The sequence below is a fragment of the Podarcis melisellensis genome (genome assembly GCF_964234715.1).
Source record: "Podarcis melisellensis genome assembly, chromosome: 5".
NCBI classification, from domain to species: domain Eukaryota; kingdom Metazoa; phylum Chordata; class Lepidosauria; order Squamata; family Lacertidae; genus Podarcis; species Podarcis melisellensis.
Genome location: NC_138537.1, coordinates 80,224,980 through 80,245,507, shown reverse-complemented (window position 1 = coordinate 80,245,507; position 20,528 = coordinate 80,224,980). Strand labels below are relative to the sequence as shown.

Genomic DNA, 20,528 nt, shown 5'->3' with positions numbered 1-20,528 from the left:
TGTCCTCCTTACGAACGCTTTGGGTAATGAGCTCCACTAACCTGGAAGTAGGTTTCCTGGTAGCAAACTTTGCCCCGGGATATGAGTGGAAGTCGCACGCCGGCGGCAGCGGGAGGCCCCATTAGCGAAAGCACGCCTCAGGTTAAGAACGGTTTTGGGTTGAGAAATGACCTCTAAAACGAATTAAGTTCATAACTAGAGGTACCACTGTGTATGGGTGGGGAGCCTATATTTGCCTACAGTCCCTCACGCCTCATGGAATGCAAGTCTAGAATTACCGTATTGGTCTGAATATAAGCCTCACTTTTTCCCCAAAATTCTGACCGTGAAAAGTTAAAGTGCGGCTCATATTCACAACCTTATGGTATGTAGCTAGGAGCATGGGCAAACAGCACCAGGAGCATGGCAAAGCGGCGTCCACCCTGTGCGTAGTCCCCCATCCTCTCCCCCAAGGCTGGAAAGGGAGAGAGCGCCCCCAGTACGCTGCCAGGGATGCAGCGATTTATATCCGGGTATTTTTTCTTTTTTTCTTTCCCCTCTCCAATTTTTAAGGTTCAGCTTATATTCAAGACAATAAGGTATCTTCTGGCGTTCCTGAATGGCCTTTGAATTTATCTGCTGTTGGAGGCTACGTGCACTTGGTCTCCTCAATTTTTGGCTTAATGTGTATCTATGTCTACATGGAAATTTTATGCCAATTAAAACAGGTACAGCAGGAAGTTCTCCTGTCACCTGCCTCCTCAACTGGCATGACAAGCAGTTCCCAGGGGTGGGGCACGGTGAAAGATAGAGGAGCACGTGGATGGGAACAGTTGCCAATGCCTTGTTTTCTACAGTACTTAGAAATGACAAGGTCTCTTTTCTAGAGGGCAAAATGAGAGGGGACATCTCCACAGCCGAGTCCCTTCAGCTCATTATCACATGGAAGGCCCTGGGAGAAGAAATTATGCTGGTGCTGAGAGACTATGACATTCTGTTTCCAGAAGTTTATCTTGACCTCTTCCCTCCCACTTTTTCACAGGCAAGTCAAGTCACATTTTTTCACAGGACTTTCAAATATTTCTTTAGTCTGGTTTCCAAACATCTTTACTGCTATTTTTAATGCCTGGTGTGTTGTGTTGTTAACCTTTTCTTTTCTTTTTTATGCTTAATGTTGGCTTGAGGAGAGATTGTCCTTTACTGTGAAACTCCATATATAAACTGACTGGGCATTCTGATGTGGACAATATGTTCTCAGGCCAGTTGCAAGCAAAGACAGATTCCTGCATATTCTCCAGCAAGGGCAATGCACAGTTTTGTCACATCACCCTTTGCCAACCCTCTGGGGGCAACATGCCAGTGGTGGGTATGGACAAAAGTGGATGCGACCACCCTACACTGTCACACATGCACTCACACAAACAGCTTTTCCCCCTTTCCTAGTCAAAAATCAATGCAGTCTTAGGGGAAGGGAGAGATTTGCTTGAGAGATCAGGGCAGACCTGTCTATACCCACACTATAGGGCAGGGATGAGAATGTCTAATTCCCAAATTGGCAGATGGGCAAGGGTGAAATTCTGCCTCAAGTCAGACACTACAATGAGAGTAATCCAAAATGGTTGCGCCTGCTTTGGCAAGCCATTTGCTCTTAACTCATCTGTAGTGTGAATGCAAAAACAACATGTTTGTGTATGTATACACATGCACACTTGTACAAATTATCTGGCCGTGTTCCTGGGATGCCCAAGTGCATTTCCTCACCAACTCCTTAGCATTCCTGCTGCAAACAAAGGGAACTGAGGAAAGAACCCAATACGATGACACACAAAAGCAGGTACAGTGGTCCCTCGGGTTTCATACGGTTCGGGTTACATACGCTTCAGGTTACAGACTTCACTAACCCAGAAATATTGCTTCAGGTTAAGAACTTTGCTTCAGGATGAGAACAGAAATTGTGCAGCGGCAGTGCGGTGGCAGCAGGAGGCCCCATTAGCTAAAGTGGTGCTTCAGGTTAAGAACAGTTTCAGGTTAAGTACGGACCTCCGAAACGAATTAAGTAGTTAAACCAAGGTACCACTGTATTGTTGAGTCAACCCCTTCATCCTATTAAGGCCTGGTTATTGTTCAAAATTTCCTAGAAGGTGGTTGGGGAAACCCAGGCTGCATTAGGAATCTTTAGGGGGCCCTATACTTTGTGTTTTGGCACCCCTGCTTTAAGGATGTGAAACCACCACCCCATCCTTTGTAACAATTTCAGGGCATGCGTTATATTTTAGAGAGAATTATTAGATTTATTGAAGGCCAGCAGTGAGACAGCTCTCGGAAATTATCAGCTCAAAATGCAGCATTATACCAATTAAGTACCCTATCTTAGGACACATTTCTATCACAAGAGGCAACAGTCAAACAGCTCACCATGTGTCCCTTCAAGTATTAACAGTATAAAGAACATCAGAAGCTACCTTTAATCATCCAGACAATACCCAGGTAAAATGTAATGTGTTAAAGAGGTGATTCTCAATACAACAAGCATGACGGAATATGCAGGGTGTTCAAGCACAAAGGCAAAATGCTAAAACTATGAGCAGCAGTGTTCTTAAGAGCTGCCTAAAAATAAATCCAAATGAGACACAGAGTTTGAAAGACATTATAGGGCATTTCAGCAGAAATCATCAAGAGAATTAAAAGTCCAAACCAAAGGCAAGGACTATGGTCTAATGTGGCAGAGAGTCCCAACCTTTATATATTTGCTCAGGCACAGAATCAGCGGACCTGTCTCCTGCACCAACATAACAATGGCAAGCTAACATAACAATGGCCAAGCTAAAAAGTTGCTGGGGTGGAGGGGTTCATTCAAGCTCCATGCTGGTGCCCTTTGCTTCTCACCCTCGTTCTACTAGTGAAAAGTCTCTCAAGAGAGGGTAAAATCTTGTAAACCACTTCACCCTGCCAAGCAATGCCATGCCAGGGAAAAACTGCACCAGTAATTTTCCTTTCTCAGATCTGGGTGGTGGCACTGCATAACATGTAGGTACTAAACATGTAGATACTAAACAGATACTAAACACGTTGGCCAACACATCTATGAATTAGACACCCACTCATCTGACAGGCACTGTTAACTACTTCCTCTAAATCCAACTAACGTGCTGTTTCTAAACCTTCCCCACAGACTGTCTATTATGACACAGCTTGGATGAGGAACGCCTAATGAAAGCTCTATCAAAGCTTTCTCTCAGATAGAAACTAGTAGACCTGCTTTGATGTATTTCTTGGTGGGGCATCTCTCCTAAAAAATTTAAGGCATGTAATATAAAACTACCTTTTAACAGCATGTTGGATCTCTGAGAAATAAAACTGCCCCAGTGGGGTTTCTTGGTCTTGACTGCAGTTCTTATGTGGTCACCGCTTTCTCTCTCACAGCCTTTTGCACTTCAAGAAAAGCTTGAGCAATGCCCAAGAGTTCAGTGCCACGGTTATTAACTAAAGTGCTTTGCAATGCATGCAGGTTGTTAAGAGAGCACCAAGAAAACATAAGAGCAAAACCTGCTGGTAGACCATTATAAATCAGAGGGGGAGGGGTGGCAGAGTTTGTGGAGAAAGATTGCATGATGTTCAGGCCGCAATGTTCACGCAAGATTGCATGATGTTCATGCTGACCACATCTACTGCGGATAAACCCCTTTAAACTCTGGGTGGGAAGGTGGGTGAGAAATAGAAGAGGTTTATTTCTCAAGAAAGGCGAAGAAAAGTTAAGCAAGCCACCTGCTAAAACTGGATGCCCAACAAGGATAATCTGCACTGTTGCACATTATTATTATTATTATTATTATTATTATTATTATTATTATTATTATTATTTTAAAGCACAGCTAAAAGTACTGATGGAGTATCATTAGCCCTCTTGGTCTATGGTGCAAATGAAAGAGAATGAAAATGCCACCTTGCCTTCCAGTCACAGCTACACCCTGGACACAGTGTGGCTGCATGTAGAGATCAGTGCTCACAGACCTGCTTAATCTGCAATCCTTACCTGTAAAAAGGGTGGCGGGGGAGGGGAGAAAGAGGCTCATAAATGAAGGGGACTATCAATACAATCACTTATAGAGGACAATCCAGCCATGGATGCAGGCAAAACCAGGGGAGCAACAGACAGGTGCAGTTTGGGCCCAAAGGAAGATGCCTCATCACACTTCTATACAGCTCAGTTTATGAATAAGGCTACTGTTAGACCTGAGAAGTAGAGACTATAGGTTGCTTTGTGCTTGCTCTGTTTGTCACCCCTATTTTAAATTGGTCCTCTGCAGATATCTTGTGAGTGTTGGCATTTTGGTCCTGACCATTAAGAACTGGCTTTATTTCCTTGATCTAAAAAGAAAGGCTCCATCCCCCCATTGTCACAAGCTAGTTTCCTCACTTTTCCAAGTGAAAGAGAAGATTGCCACACTTTTGAACACACAAAAAAATATTTAGGAATACACCCATCCCTCTCGCTGAAAAATATACCCCAAAGCTAGAATGTGTTGGAACCTTCTCTTCTGGCTGAATCCTTCACCAACTTTTCTTCTGGGGGTTGTAGGTCAACAAAAGGTAGAGAGATCCCATTCCAAAGAAAAATGTTTGAACCAACCACAACCGCTGAGTTGAAGGGTCTGTGATGCCTTTCATCCTGCAGTGAAGAGACAGACAGATAAAGCCTGACATTTCTGCATGTATTACTTAAAATCCAAGTTAAGTAGATAGATGTCTATTTTGCCGTAGGCTGCTTGGAGGATGGGTGGAAACCAAAGTTGGGCTGTCATCCACACCCCTGCTCCCTCACCAGAATCCTTCAGGGAACTTTCCAGGGTGGCATGTGATACACCAATGAAGGAAAGATATCAGCAATGCAGTCATTAGTTCCAGATAACCTCCAAACAGGGTTTTGAATCCAAGTGCATATATCTGGGATTTAGAACCATCATATTGTTACTCCTCTGCTGGCACTCACACAGACCAGCCTCCCTACACAGTCACTGGCTCCTTCTTGTGCTTCTTTTATGCTCTTTTATTTTGCTTACTTCATTTATACATCCCGAAGCAATTAACAATACAAAATCATCAACAATAAAGGCATATATAAACACAATGCAGATAAGGGCCAGGATAAAATTCTGATTAAAAGGCTTCTTAAAAGAGGAAGGTCTTTAAGAGGTGCCTAAAAGACAATAGACAGAGTTCTCAGGGGTAGGTGCCACCAAAATTTAAGGTCCAGTTCCCGCATTATACGGAGCAGATCTCCTGTTGAGATGGTATCTGCAAGAGGCCCTCTCCGGCAGAATGCAACCATAAGTTGTATATATAAGGTGCAAGACAGCCTTTTAGGTATCCTTGGTCCTCAGATGTATAAGGCTTTGTAAACTAGTACCAGTGCCTTTATTATTATTTTTTAAGAAACCTGACAAAAGGGTCAGGGTAAGTTCACCTGCCACAGCTGGGTTGGGTTCCAATGCACAACACACCTCATTGGTTCAATGTTGGAAAGCACTGGTTGCTTTTTAAAAAGCAAATTCAACAACAGCTCCGAAGTCGGTCCTTGACAGAATTTACTTTAGACCCAGTTCATGCAGATAGGATGTGAAGATTATTAAAACCTGTGTGTCACTTCCATGCCACTTCAGGCAGTGAGAGGGAATGCTCATGCATTTCCCACAACACCCCATATTCCTACCCAGGAAACCAGCTCACAAGCCCAGACGCAGCTTTGCCGCGCTATCTGCTGTTTAGGAGAGGGCAGAGGGAGGTGGAGGTAGAAGAGAGAGCCAAAATAAAATAAAAATAGCTTACTTGCATAGCTTGAGGGCATATAATGCTTCCCCGATGTGGATTAACCAGGTAATTAAATATCTGAAAGGAAGGAAAATAACACCATTTGTAACTGGCGTAAATTAAAGCAAGATAAGGGTTAGCCCAAAACATTTAGGTATTCCCAGGGGGAAAGCCAAACACATCCCCAATCACCAGCTAATTAACAGGGGACACAACCCTGTTCTTTCTCATGCAAGCCCTTGTGAAATGGACAGGAGTTCACTGAAGCAACGCAAATATGCTTTGTGCAATGCCTGTTCATTTTGGTAAGCATGGCTTGTGCAAGAGAAACACACAACAGGTGCAGGAATGGGGTTTTCAAAAAGCAGGGAATCATTCTGCCCTGCCCTTTATATTAATGTGCATATTTCTAATAACAAGTTATGCATAGCCTAAACCAGACCAGAAACACCACACAATCTGAGTGGAGTAAGGCATGTATGGAGCTGCTCTTTAACCCATAGCTGTCAACCGTCCCTTATTTGGTGGGAAACTCCCTTATCCCAGCGCCGTTTCCCGCTGCTGTCCCTTATTGATGATGTCCCTTAAATTTCCCAGGTTTCATGCTCGCCCGGGTCGGGAGGGAAGCAGCGGCTCGGGGTCCTCCGCCTCGAGAGAGGCGCATGAGCTGCCGTGTCTTCGTCTCTCCCTTTTCCCCCTCAGGGGCACATTGTGAGGAGACGGGTGGCGGGCAGGCAGCCCCTCTTGCGAGACTTCTGCCGTGCTGCCAGGGGAAATCGGAGGTGGCAGCGGTGGCTGTGGCTGAGGAGGTGGCCTGAGGGAGGAGGAAGAGGAGGGGATGTGGAGGGACACAGAAGGGCAGCGCTTCAGCGGCCATGCCGCAACCGCCTCATACCGGGCTCACGGGCGGCGTGGGCGAGAGTCTCTGTCCCTCCCTCCCTCTGTCTCAGGCAGGGAAGGGCCGATGGAACTCCTCGCCCCAGGACGACGGCAGCCCCAACGTGCTGCTTAGCATACCCTCCAACCAGGGCAGTGATTTCCCCCTCTGCATCCCTTTCATAACTCTCTTTTTATAAATCATTTGTCCATCCATAGTTCAAATTTTTACTACAAGTTTTCTGTCAATCTTACCAATGTATGTAACTCTTTACAATAGCTTTTCAAATAAATTATAAACTTTCCCCATTCTTTCTTAAAGAAGTCCTCTTCCTGGTTTCTAATTCTGCCTGTAAGCTTTGCCATCTTGACGTCGTTCATCAGTTTTGTCTGCCACTCTTCTTTGGTGGGAGTTGTAGACCCTTAGGATCATCTAGTCCAACCCCCTGCAAAATACAGTCAGTCGCAGCCAAAGCAGCATGGCTCCATGAGTGTGGGATTTCTGTATAAGCTAAGCCAAAATCTCTTATTTTGGCTACTGATCCCTTATTTTTGAGGCTGCTGGTCCCTTATTTTCAAATCTGTAAGTTGACAGCTATGCTTTAACCCAGGTGACAAAAGTGCTCAGGGGAGATAATTATGGGCTGGAAAACCACCAGAGGAAGAGGAACAAAGGCTAGACAGCCTGTCCCGATCCACCCTTCACACGTGTGTCGGACTGGTTTTTACAATTAAAAAGGAAGGAAGAAAAAAGAATGAGGCCCTGGGTCCATTGTTAGAAACTCTACAATTCTCTGACTCTATAATCTATGACTCTATAATCTCAAAATACATTGCTTGACTGTAGCTTGCTCTTACATTTCTCTTGTCCCTCCCAATATGCAAGGAGAAGCACATACATATGGCTGCATATTATATTACTCACCCTCCCACCCACCCCCAAAATCCCCACTGTTGGGTGAGCAGAAGGAATGTAAACAGGTAGAAGAGGAGAATTCAGCTTACCCAATATTGAGAAGAGTTTTATGGTTTTCCACCAAATATTTAGTGGCGGTGCCTAATGGTCCCAGAAGGTCATAGGGAATTGTTGAGGGTGAAAAGACTGCCCACTGAGGTGTGAGGAGGGGGAGGGGAGAAAGAGAGATGCATTTAAGTAAGCATACAGGAGGTATTGTTTTATTTACTTCAGCTATACCACTTAATATTCCAAATTCCTAAGCGGCATACAGTGGTACCTCTGGTTACGTACTTAATTTGTTCCGGAGGTCCGTTCAACATAACCCATCATCCCGCAACATCAGAATTCACAACTTTTGTGTTTATCCCCCAGTATCCATGCATAATATATGAAATTTGGGGACATCAATACAATGTGGCACAATCCAGAAATTAGCAGCCATTTGACCAGGGGTAGGCAACCTAAGGCCCATGGGCCAGATCCAGCCCAATCGCCTTCTCATTCTGGCCCACAGACAGTCCGGGAATCGGTGTGTTTTTACATGAGTAGAATGTGCCCTTTTATTTAAAATGCATCTCTGGGTTATTTGTGGGGCCTGCCTGGTGCTTTTACATGAGTAGAATGTGTGCATTTATTTAAAATGCATCTCTGGGTTATTTGTGGGAATAATTTGTTCATCCCCCCCCCCAAAAAAAAATAGTCCAGCCCACCACATGGTCTGAGGGATGGTGGACCGGCCCACGGCTGAAACAGGTTCTGACCCTTGCATTTGACAATGCCGGGTGTGGAGGACCCTGAAACACTGGACTTAGGCAAGAAAGCCCACAGCTGATGAGATCTCGGTCTAGATCCCCCTAAAAAAATAAATCACAATTATCATATAATCTACTTCCAGAATAAACATCACCAGTACAGTGTGTGCTATGCATTAAAGCCGGCTGTCTTCATGAAATGCACTAAAAGTGCACTACGGCGGAAAACATAATTATACTGGACTCCAATCAGGGATTCAGCTCCCAAAAACATTTGAGGGGGGGGGGGGGAGAGACAGAAACAAGAAAAATGGCCTCTATTTCAGAGCAGCAGAAAATAACTCAAGATTCCGGGGTTTGTTTTGTTTTTTCCCAACCCTTTCATTTCAGTGGAAGAGTTTAAACACCTACTTGAGGCTTCTACCCTGTGCCCAGTTGCAGTGGAGTAATGCCCACTGAACTCTATGGGGCGCCCTTCTGAATACTGTAAATTCTCCCCGTGAAATAAATGTGACTTAAAAATAAAATTAAAAAAGCACGCTTGATTTGGGCGGGCTCATCCCTAACATCTTCAAAGCTAAGTACGATACACAGGGATCCCCTCCAAGCCTTCCCATCTCTGGCTCCCACGGCAAGAGAGACATAGCTCAGCCCGTGGAGCAAGAGGACTTTAACCTCCAGGTCGCGCGTTCGAGTCTCGTCGGGCGAAATGTTCCGGGTTGGACTATGATCCTAGCTGTCAACGTTTCTCTTTTTTAAAGGGAAATTCCCTTATTCCGAATAGGATTCCTCTCAAGAAAAGGGAAAGGTTGGCAGCTATGACTATGATCCCCGCACGTCCTCCCCCCGCCCTTTGGAGCCGTGGCGCCCCGCGCTTCCCCGCACCAGGTGCCCCGGGAGCCTCCAGGGAGGCTGCGCTCACCCCGTGGTAGCTCAGGCCGACCAAGATCGCCACCATTACGAGCAGGTTGGAGCGTCGGAAGTAATCGGCGCGGTGCTCGCCCTGGGAGTCCATCGAGCCCGCCACCTTCCTCATCTCTTCGGCGATCGGATCTGTTCCCGCCGCCTCTTGCGAGCAGCCCCAAGAAGCGCTCCGGGGGGCGTGGCGACGGCGCCGTATTTGCATTTGGGGAGGAGGAGGGTTGGATTAGGAGGGATCCGCGGGACTCTGCCGCGGGCTCCGCGCTGCTTCCTGCTGCTTTCCTCCTCTCGGGCAACCGCGAATACGAGTCTTTGTGGCAAACTGCTGGCGGCAATTCGCACAATTGGAGAGTTGGAAGAGGTCCCCAAGGGTCATCTAGTCCAACCCCGCCTGCAGTGTAGGAATCCCGCCGAAAGCCGTCCCTGCGTGGGCTCGACTTCTGGTTAACAGGGCACTGACCCATTGTGCCACAATTCAGCACAGTGACAAGCGAGACAAGAGGGGGGATCGTAGAATCGTACAGTTGGAAGGGACCCTGATGATCATCCAGCCCGCCCACCCGCAGAGCAGGAATCTTTTGCCCAGCGTGGGGCTTGGACCCACGACCCTGAGATTAAGAGTCCCATGCGCTACCAGCTGACCTGCCCGTGGTGGTGCAGTAGTGCCATGCGCACCTCATTCACACAAAATCACCACCACTCATTCGCCTTTCTGGAGTTTGCACACTCACTGAGTCCCCATCCCTAATGTGCTGATTGTCTGCTCTTCTTGCCCTTTCCAGTGCCCAGTGCTTGACCCCTCTTGCTGTTGGCTATTCTGCAGATTAGTTGCGCTGCAGAAGGCGTGCTGGGGAGACCACACATTTCAAGAAACGCAAAAGTGACTTTTGCTAGGTTTTAATAACAAAAACAAAAACTCCTTTTACACTAAATTACAATATATCAATATGCATGACCCATCCATCAGGGTATTGAGAGAGCTACGTGTTTAATTAACATAACAGCTTAACATAACAGCTTAATTAACATTAACAGCACCTGCTAAATTGCTTCACAGCTGTAAAACTAGGTCATGTTATTTGCTCTGGCCCTTAAAGACATACACATCTTGTGAAACAATAATGAGCCTTATATTTAAAGAAACCATTCAACACTTGCTTCTGGTTTGCCTTCCTTCGCTTCTTTTATAAAACAAAAAATGGGCCAGGTTTTATGTGTCAAAAAGGTTGCTTTTGCTGGACAGGTTGGATCAACAAGTGTTTTTTGTTTTTTTTGTTTTTATTTCCCTGCCTGCAAATTGTTAATGAATGGCATCCTCTGATTGGCCATGGTTCCAGGAGGGAGAGTTTAAAAGGAGAGGTTTTGGAGAGACAGTTAGTTTGAGAGGGTTGGTTGAAGTGGGTTGGAATTGTGGTTGGAGAGGGTGGGAGATAGGTAGGGAGACAGGTTAGGAGACAGGCTGGAGGTATAAAGAGTGAATGGGAGAAAGAGTTGGCTCAGGAAAAAACAACTTCCACTCTGAGTGTATTGTGAAGGACAGAGTGTGGTGTCTTGAAGGAGGAATAGACCAGAATCTTACTGGGAGGCAGAGGTTGAGCCAGGAGAAGTAGGAGCTGGAAAGGAACAGCCTTCTTGGGACTCAAATCTAGTCTGGAGGGGAGAGATAGACTCTTCTAAGGAAATGGATGAAACTCCCAGACCCAGTGAAGGGAGGGGGTGTGGAGAGCCCTGTGGTCTACATCTGAAGGCAGCCCTGTTTAGGGAAGCTTTTAATGTTTGAAGTATTACAGTATTTTAATATTTTTTTGGAAGCCGCCCAGATGGCTGGGGAAGCCCAGCCAGATGGGCGGGGTATAAATAATAATAATAATAATAATAATAATAATAATAATAATAATAATTATTATTATTATTATTATTATTATTATTATTATTATTATTAGAATGGACCTCCGGAACGAGTTAAGTTTGTAACCAGAGGTGCCACTGTATTACTTAAAGTACCTCATAAGCAGGATTGCTAAAGGGGGTGGATAACTGAAATAAAGTATCACCAGAAAAAAGAACCAAACTGAACCAAACCAATAATGCAAAAACAACTGAGGACAAATTTAAAGTGAAATCGCACTGTATTTCTGAACTAACCTAAGTTGAATCCATTTGTGTTATATACTATCTTGCCTTAAATAAATATTTATTGTTTATTTAAAGAAAACCTGTCTGAGACTCCAACTTACTAGTTACCCCTTCACAAAGGTCCTCCACAGGATACTCTGGGGCTAGAATTTTTTAGGGAAAAGGGAAAGAAACCTTCAGGTAAAGGGTTGTTCAGTGAGGTGGGGACAATTTATCTAAGTGAGAGCGGGCTCAACGGCATGAGAGGAAAAAGTGCCGTCGCGTCTGTCACATTTTGTCCTCAGCATTTTCTAGCACATGAAAGGAATCAAAAGTGCTGGCTTCCTGCATGCCACATTTTCCAGAGAAGCCAGAAAAAGGGCTGCAGTGATGGAGAGGAGTGGGGGGGGGGGACCTGGTGCCAGAATATCACAAGTGCCAAGCTCTGCTGATCTGGCAGCTGCCTCCCTCTGAAAAGCAGGGGTAAGCACATTGTCTCAGCCAAAGAATGCTAGAAACAGCCATTTATCCCCTCACGGAGCTACAATTCCTGGCCCCCTTATGGGTCCCAGGATTGTTTTAAAGGACCATTAAATGTATGGTGTGTCTGCAGTCCAGAAGTGTATGTGGATGGGGCTTGCATGCTTGGGCCATCTGGATTTGTTTCTCATAATGTTACGCGATGCTTTGCACATTTTAAGTATATTGCTATTACTGCAATTTAAAGCACAGGGGAAGTTTAAATTTAAATAAATTACTCACAACTGTTTCCCCATGCGTATATTTTCAGAACGTATGTACATGAATGTAAATTACACATTCCCTGGGAGGACATGCATAGTAATTAGTTGCTATTTGACTTTCTATGAGATAAAGAATTACCTGACATTCAGAAGACATCTTAAGGCAGCCCTGTTCAGGGAAGTTTTTAATATGTAATGCTGTACTGTTTTTAACACTGATTGGGAGCCGCCCAGAGTGGCTGGGGAAACTCAGCCAGATGGGCAGGGTATAAATAATAAATTCTTATTATTATATTATAAGGCTTGTTGTTGCTGAGCCCAACCAACCTCAACTTCATTCTATTTTCAGAATGTATGTACATGAATGTAAATTACATATTCCCTGGGAGGACATGCACAGTAATTAGTTGCTACTTGACTTTCTATGAGAAGGCTTGTTGTTGCTGAGCCCAACCAACCTCAACTTCATTCTATTTTCAGAATGTATGTACATGAATGTAAATTACATATTCCCTGGGAGGACATGCATAGTAATTAGTTGCTACTTGACTTTCTATGAGAAGGCTTGTTGTTGCTGAGCCCAACCAACCTCAACTTCATTCTATGCTGTAGTGGTAGCAGAGGGAAACATGCAGCCTTTCTTTTTAAAAAAATAAGGCTCTGTGCTTTAGCCTAATGTGACTTGGTTGATTACTTACTTAATATTAATGATTACTAAATCTATTTCACCTGCCAACAGGAATTAATAACCTACAATGAAATTTTGGAATAAACTTATTAAGTGGTTATTTACTCGTGTGTGGAGTGTTAGAGGAGGGTAGTACCTCTGGTGGAGGACACATCATGCTCCTTCTAGGATAGGTTGCTCTCCTTTGGTTCCCCCCCCCCTGCACTCAGCTTCACCTGTGGCTCCTAGAAGCTGTCAGCATGCGACAGCAGCAACACCCTGGGAATGGCTTTGACTGGCTAGCTGAACCAGGGGAGGGTAGCTGATGGGTCTCAAACCCTTGGTGAGTTAGGGACTTCCCTTGCATGTGGAAACAGTCTCCAGCTGTTTGAGCAGACGAGACCAATAGTGGGTCTTGAAGTTTTGAAAGAGCTGCCTGTTGCAATGTTGCATCTGTGTGGCCATTTTCTTTACCTGAGCAGCATGTTGCAGAGTGGAGCAATCTGCTGGAGCTATCTGAATTTGTTCCCAGAAGATCTGCGTTTAACTAAGAGGAAATGAAGAAATCAGATAATAGGATTATCATTGCATCAGAATATGAAGGTGTAATTTTGAGAGGGATTACAACTTGGCATGAGCATGCAAGTTGCTACATGCAGTGGCCTGATTCTTAGAGAATTTTTTTTTTTTACATTCATCAGAGCAAAAAGATTAAAATGTCTTCAGCTGTTGATGCAATGGGACATGCTGTTGATGCAATGCAACACCCACAAATGAGAAAGATTTCTTCCTTGACTGTTTATTGTTGTTTTTAAGTATACGTATACTTAAGTGCAATTGAAGACACAGTCCTGCAAAAGACTAGTTCTCTAGTCGGAGTAAGAGGGGAATGATATAAGAGGGAGAGCAGCTGAAGCATCCCTGAATGAGAGAATGAGCTGTTTAAATCCAGGTTGAGCTAGGCTGTTCTTTCCTTGCTGGTATGCATCCATCCTTCCTTTAAAAAAGTATAAATTCATTATCTGCATTCTGCTGTCAATGTGCATGTCTCTTAACTAATAAAACAGCCAGATCTAAGTCCTGCTGAGCTTCCAGTGTACTATTCAGCCCAGGGAAGGAAGGGATGGGATGAGAACTGGGGGGGAACATGTATCCTTTCTGGAGGGAGAACATGGAACACATCTCCTGGGCTGCCAATTTCTCCCCCAAGCCTTCTACATGATGATGAATGAGCTGAAGGGACTCACCTGTAGGAATGTTCCCTCTCACTTTGCCCGCTAGGCAGGAGATGTTATAATTTCTCAATACAGTATAAGACAGGGCATTTGCAACTGTTCCCAGCCATTTGCTCCTCTACCTTGTCTTTCACCTGCCCCACTTGAGGAATGCATTGGACTGGGAGCTGTGAGGAGCGTCCAAACATTGAGGGGGCCCAACACCTCACTAACAAATATTGTGAGGGGCTCAAAGGGGTCCAGCCCCTAGGAGTCAGCACTCCTGAGGGAAGACAAGCCATGTGGGGAACTACTTATCCCCCGCCCTCTTCTCTCAAATATCATGCCAATAATTATGTTCAGAATTTGGGCTTCTGGGCTACACAGACACAAAACTGCTTGTTTCTAGAGACCTGTTGATCCCAGGCTGCAGCTCTGTGGATAATAATAATAATAACAGTAATAATAAATTTTATTTATATCCCGCCCTCCCCAGCCGAAGCCGGGCTCAGGACGGCTAACAACAATCAAATAATCCCACATTTTAAAAACATTCCATTATAAAATTAATTAAAATCAAATTGATGGCAACCGTTAAGCAAAATTCTGTGCAGATTGCCAGAGGAGGGAGTCAGGCTGCGCCCTGACCAAAGGCCTGGTGGAACAGCTCTGTCTTGCAGGCCCTGCGGAAAGATGTCAAGTCCTGCAGGGCTCTAGTCTCTTGTGACAGAGCGTCCCACCAGATTGGAGCCGCAGCCGAGAAGGCCCTGGGGAGCAGAAGGATGGAGGAATGACAGGAGCAGCCTGGAAGGCGAGAAGGGGCAGCCTTCCTCAGAGGCCAGACATGCTAATGCGCTTATCTCGCCTCCTGGGTGGGTCCCCCCTGCGGGGTGGGGTGGGGGTGGGGTCATTGTGTTGAGAGGGAGCGGAGAGGAGACCGAGGGGAGGGCGGGAGAAGCGGGGAGACCAGGGAGGAGGAGGAGGGCGGCCGGTGTGACTCCGCAGGGGAAGCTGTGGCCAAAGGGCGCCCAGGCAGGACAGGCAGGGGCGCATGCGCAGGGGCGGTTTGGGCGGGAAACGGCGCGCGGCGCCAACCTGGATTCTAAGCGGCGAAGTGAGAGGGAGTGGGGGATGGGCGGCCGTTGGGACCAGAAAGAGGAGCGGGAAGGACACCCCTCCCCCCCCCCGTTGTCCCAGCAAGACTTTAGTTATAGCGCTGGTGCTGCGGGAAAGTAATAAGGGAAGACAGTGTCGAGAGGGAAGCCCTTCAGAGTTAGCTGGTAGCCGCTCCCCAGGCGCCACCACAGGGCGCGGCGGCGCCATATTCCCTCAGGCATGTATATATTTGGCGGCGTATCAGGGTGCAAATCCCTGCGCGCACACACACACACCCTACTACCAGCCCCAAAGCTCACTCGGGCGCAAGCCAGTCGCCGCCTCTCAGGCTGGTCTCCCTCGCGGGGGTGTCGGGGGCTGAGAGGGAAGAAGGAGGTGGGCCGCCTCAATGTCCCAGGGGAAAAGGTGGGGTCCTAGGAGCCAACTCTTGCCCCCAGGTCCCTTGCCCCCCCAATCTTCTAATGGCAATCGAGCAGGGCAGGGCTTACCTGGCCTCCCCACCCCCAATCTTCTATTCAAGTGGGCGCCCCTGGGTGGGATATAAATAGAGAAATAAGCTCGTGGAATTGAAACCCGGTTTCAGCACCATTTGGGTGGAAAGCAGAGGGAAAGCAAACCCTGAACCGCATAAGCAGAATTGGTCCCTTGTCTGGTTGTCAGAAGCTCAGCAAGGATTAGCTTGGTTTAAGATTAGGGACAAAAGGAAATACTGAATGATGAAGTGATAATGTGTAGCATTATAAACAGATTGGAATCTTGTAAGGCATTCCCAATACTCTCCAATAGCAGCCTCATTTAACACTGTGAATTCCAGGATTTAACCCATGTCTTTTTTTTTTTATAAATATTTTATTAGGTTTTTAATAAACAAATTTCCACTTTCAAATACATACTTCCATGAATCCAATGGACTCCCCCCATCTCCCGAGCACTGCATTCCCTGTGTAACCAAAACCTCAGCAATTTGTTAACTTGTTTTATACATAACAATATATCTTCCATTTTATCGTGTTATCTGATATAAACATTTCAATACAATTGCATTAATTTTTAATTTCCACACAATAAAAATATTTCATTACCTCACTTCTGTCTTATAGTGTCTTATTTATCAATTCAGAAATTTGCCGATACTGAAGCTATACCTTCCTAGAAAGGAGCATTTTTTAACATTCATACAACTTATAATGCTTTTTCAAATAGTCCTTAAAATTTTTCCAAACTTCCTCCGTTTCTTCTTCTCCCGAGTCTCGAATTCTGCCAGTCATTTCAGCCAACTCCATATAGTCCATCAGCTGCGTCTGCCATTCTTCCAATGTGGGTAGATTTTGTGTCTTCCAGTGCTTTGCCAACAAGATCCTCGCTGCCGTAGTAGCGTACATAAAGAAAGTTCTATCTTTCTTGACCATCCTCTGGTCCACCATGCCCAGAAGGAAGGCCTCCGGTTTCTTAGGTAAGGTGAATCTCAGCACCTTTTTTAGTTCATTATGTATCATTTCCCAGAAGGTCTTCACTTTCGGGCAGGTCCACCAGAGGTGTAAAAATGTACCTTCCTCTTCCTTACATTTCCAACATTTATTATCGGACAGGTGATATATCTTTGCAAGCTTGACTGGGGTCATGTACCACCGGTATATCATTTTCATAATGTTTTCCTTCAAGGCAGTACATGCCGTGAATTTCATTCCGGTGTTCCATAACCTTTCCCAGTCTTCGAACATAATGTTGTGCCCCAAATCCTGTGCCCACTTTATCATAGAGGATTTGACAATCTCATCCTGTGTGTTCCATTTAAGCAGCAAGTTATACATTCTCGAAATTAGCTTAGATTTTGGCTCAAGCAACTCTGTTTCTAGTTTCGATTTTTCCTCCTGAAAACCCACTTTTTTATCTGCTTTAAAAACTTCCTGGATTTGAGCATAATGCAACCAATCTCGCACCTTGTTTTTTAACTTTTCCATACTCTGTAACCTCCATTTATCTCCAATTTTTTCAATTATTTCCCAATATTTAGGCCAGTGGGCCTCCATATTGAGTCTTTTACGTGCTTTGGCCTCCATCGGTGAGAGCCACCTCGGAGTTTTACTCTCCAATAAGTCTTTATATTTTGACCAGACCATGAAAATTGCCCTTCTGACAATATGGTTTTTGAACAATTTATGAACTTTAACCTTGTCATACCACAAATATGCATGCCACCCAAAAGCATTATCAAATCCCTCCAGGTCAAGGACATCGGTGTTCTCCAATAGGATCCAATCCTTCAACCAGCAGAGGGCTGCAGCTTCGTAATATAACCTCAAGTCCGGCAGGGCAAACCCCCCTCTTTCTTTCGCATCTGTTAGTATTTTAAACTTTATTCGGGGCTTTTTGCCCTGCCAGACAAATTTAGATAAATCCCTCTGCCATTTTCCAAAACATTCCACCTTATCCACGATCTGGAGGGACTGAAACAAAAATAGCATTTTCGGCAATACATTCATCTTTATAGCAGCTATTCTGCCCAGCAAGGAAAGTTTTAATCTTGACCATGTTTCCAGATCTCTTTTTATCTCTGACCAACATTTCTCATAGTTGTCCTTAAATAAATTCAAATTTTTGGAGGTCAAGTGCACCCCTAGGTACTTTACTTTTTTAACCACATTTAGTTCTGTTTCTTTTCTGAACTCCTCTATTTCAGTAGTTGTCAAGTTTTTTGCTAAAACTTTAGTTTTTTGTTTATTCAGCTTGAATCCCGCCACCCGACCAAAATCAGAAATTAATTCTAACGCTCTTTTAGTACTAGAGGCTGGCTCCTGTAATGTTAATACCAAGTCATCTGCGAAAGCTTTCAGTTTATATTGTTTCTCTCCGACCACAATTCCCTGTGTCAACCGGTCATTTCTAATCATGTTCAGTAGCACCTCCAGGACTGAAATAAACAACAGAGGAGATAGAGGGCACCCCTGTCGTGTCCCTTTTTCAATTTTGAACTCCTCTGTCACCACGTTGTTTACTATCAATTTGGCTTTTTGTTCTGAATAAATTGCTTCTATTCCATTTTCAAACCCCCGCCCTACTCCCATCCTTTCCAAATTTTTCTTCATAAACAGCCAAGAAATGTTGTCAAAGGCCTTCTCCGCATCAATAAAAATCAACACCGCTCTTGTGTTTGAATTAATCTGTAAAAACTCCAAAATGTCAATGATGTTTCTTGTGTTGTCAAATAAATGCCTACCAGGGAGAAAGCCTGCTTGGTCCTTATGAATCACTTCATTTAAGACTTTCTTAAACCTACTTGCCAAAATGTCTGCAAAAATTTTGTAATCCACATTTAGGAGTGAGATAGGACGGTAGTTTTTAAGTTGAGTTTTTTCAGATTCTAGTTTTGGGATCAACGTGATGAAGGCTTCTTTCCACGTTTCCGGTGCCTTCCTCCCCTCCATAATCTGGTTGCAAACTTCCAGCAATGGTTGTGTCAATGAGTCCTTCAGTACCTTATAATATTTGGAAGTAAGCCCATCAGGTCCCGGAGATTTGCCCAGTTGAAGGTTCTGAATGGCGCATTCAATTTCTTGGGTTGTAATATTACAGTTCAGGGTTGCTCTCATTTCCTGGGGTATTTTTTGTAATCCATTAGTTATAACAAATTGGTCCACCTCTGAGCTTTTTTGTGGCCTTTGAGAATAGAGTTCTTTGAAATATCTCTGAAAGGACCTTCTAATTTCATCGGGTTTCTGAACCATTCTCCCTTCAATCTCTAGATTTGTAACTGTGTTAAGTTTTTGTCTCTTTTTCAGCTGCCAGGCTAACAATTTTCCACATTTGTTTGCAGATTCAAAGGATCTTTGTTTCATTTGTTTAATTTTCCATTCCACCTCTTGATTTATCAGTTTCGAATATTGTGCCTGGAAAAACTTCACTTCTCTCAATACTTCCTTTGATTTAGGCCTGGATCTCAGTTTTCTCTCTCCTTCTCTTATTTTCTCCAAGATCTTCTCCTTCTTTTCATTCCAGAGTCTTTTTTTAATCGTGTTCTGTTGTATTAGAAACCCTCTTATCACTGCTTTGCTTGCGTCCCAGATTATTCTTTTTTCCACATTTGTCTTTAAGTTTATTTCAAAATAGTCCTTTAAAACTTTTTGGGCCTTCTTAACAATCTCCTGATCTCTTAACAAGGCGTCATTCATTCTCCATCTGAACGATCCGGTTGTATTTAGTCTCAATTCCATTCTCAAAGCGTTGTGGTCGGAGCAGGTTTTTGGGCAGATTTCCACTTTTCTGGTCTTAGGTGCCAGCCCTCTAGTTATCCATATTTGGTCGATTCGCGTCCATGTCATATGGGCCTCAGAAAAGAAAGTTCCTTCTTTCCCTAGAGGGTTCTTGGTCCTCCATATGTCGATCAAATCCAAATTGTCAGTCATTTCAAAAAAGGTTTTTGGAAGTCTGCCATCTTTCGTTATATTAGCACTTTGTGACTTATCCATATTCACTGAGGCGACACCGTTCATATCTCCCAACATGATAATGTTGTTATAGTCCAAATAGTCCAGCATAATCTCGTGCAGCTTCTTAAAAAATTCCGATTTTCCATCATTTGGGGCGTAGATTCCTAGAATTAAAAACTTTTCTCCTTGTGTCTGGATTTCAATTGCCAAAATTCTGCCCTGTTCGTCTTTAAATACAAATTTTGGGGACAAGTTCTCCTTTGCATAAATCACCACTCCTCTTTTCTTAACTTTATCCGACGAAATAAATTCTTGGCCTAACCTTTTATTGATTAGCACTTTTCTATGGAGTCTTGTCACATGTGTTTCTTGCAGGCAAATAATGTCCAATTGTTCTTTTTTCAAAATATGAAATACTTTTCTGCGTTTTTCTGGAGAATTCCCGCCATTTATATTCCAACTAAGAAGCTGTAGAGACATCCCGGTCTACTTCTTGGGTATCACAGTTGGGTATCTAATTTGTCGTCCTTTTCCGGAAGCTGTGGTGCCGGGCCGCCTCCAGATGGTATGGATCCTGGTGGTAATCCCGGTGGTGGAGGCCAGGAATCTGCGGCTCTCTTTTGGAGGTCCTCCTCGTTGTCGTGTAGGAACTTCTGGTGGTCTTCTGGTGTTTTAATTCTTACCTTCTTTCCTTTATAGGTGAATGACAGACCTTGAGGAAATTCCCACCTATAAGGGATTGCGTTGTATCTTAACAATTTGGCCAAGTCTGCGTATGTGGCTCTAAGGTCCAACAAATATTTAGGAATGTCTCTATAAATTTCTGCCCTTTTGCCTTCGACTTCCAGGGATTTTTTAAAGTGTTGGCCTAATATCTTGTCTCTTTCCTCTCTTGTTCTCAAACAAACCAAACAGTCTCTGGACTTATCTTTCTTAACCGATCTTCCCAGTC

At 44.4% G+C, this 20,528-nt stretch overlaps 2 protein-coding genes across 3 annotated transcripts in view; both read right to left on the bottom strand.

Annotated features, from left to right (window-relative positions):
• LOC309371141 (homeobox protein ANF-1-like) overlaps positions 1 to 20,528 on the bottom strand; it is a gene marked incomplete at its 3' end in the record, with an annotated part of 80,003 nt that overhangs the window by 6,921 nt on the left and 52,554 nt on the right. The gene's annotated exons all lie outside the window — the stretch shown is intronic.
• Positions 4,407 to 9,458, bottom strand: LOC309371168 (transmembrane protein 254-like). Its single transcript, XM_081913848.1, has 4 exons — positions 9,296 to 9,458; positions 7,669 to 7,772; positions 5,806 to 5,865; positions 4,407 to 4,648 (listed from the first exon to the last, which is right to left on the bottom strand). Exons 1-4 carry the CDS (start codon positions 9,407 to 9,409, stop codon positions 4,531 to 4,533), a joined length of 396 nt encoding a protein of 131 aa, XP_081769974.1. The 5' UTR covers positions 9,410 to 9,458; the 3' UTR covers positions 4,407 to 4,530.

Coding starts and splice junctions, on each gene's coding strand:
- LOC309371168 (XM_081913848.1), bottom strand. CDS start 9,409: ATGAGGAAGGTGGCGGGCTCGATGGACTCCCAGGGCGAGCACCGCGCC. Junction 7,773..9,295: donor TCGGCCTGAGCTACCACGGG/GTGAGCGCAGCC, acceptor CTCACACCTCAG/TGGGCAGTCTTTTCACCCTC. Junction 4,649..5,805: donor TATGCCCTCAAGCTATGCAA/GTAAGCTATTTT, acceptor TCTTCACTGCAG/GATGAAAGGCATCACAGACC.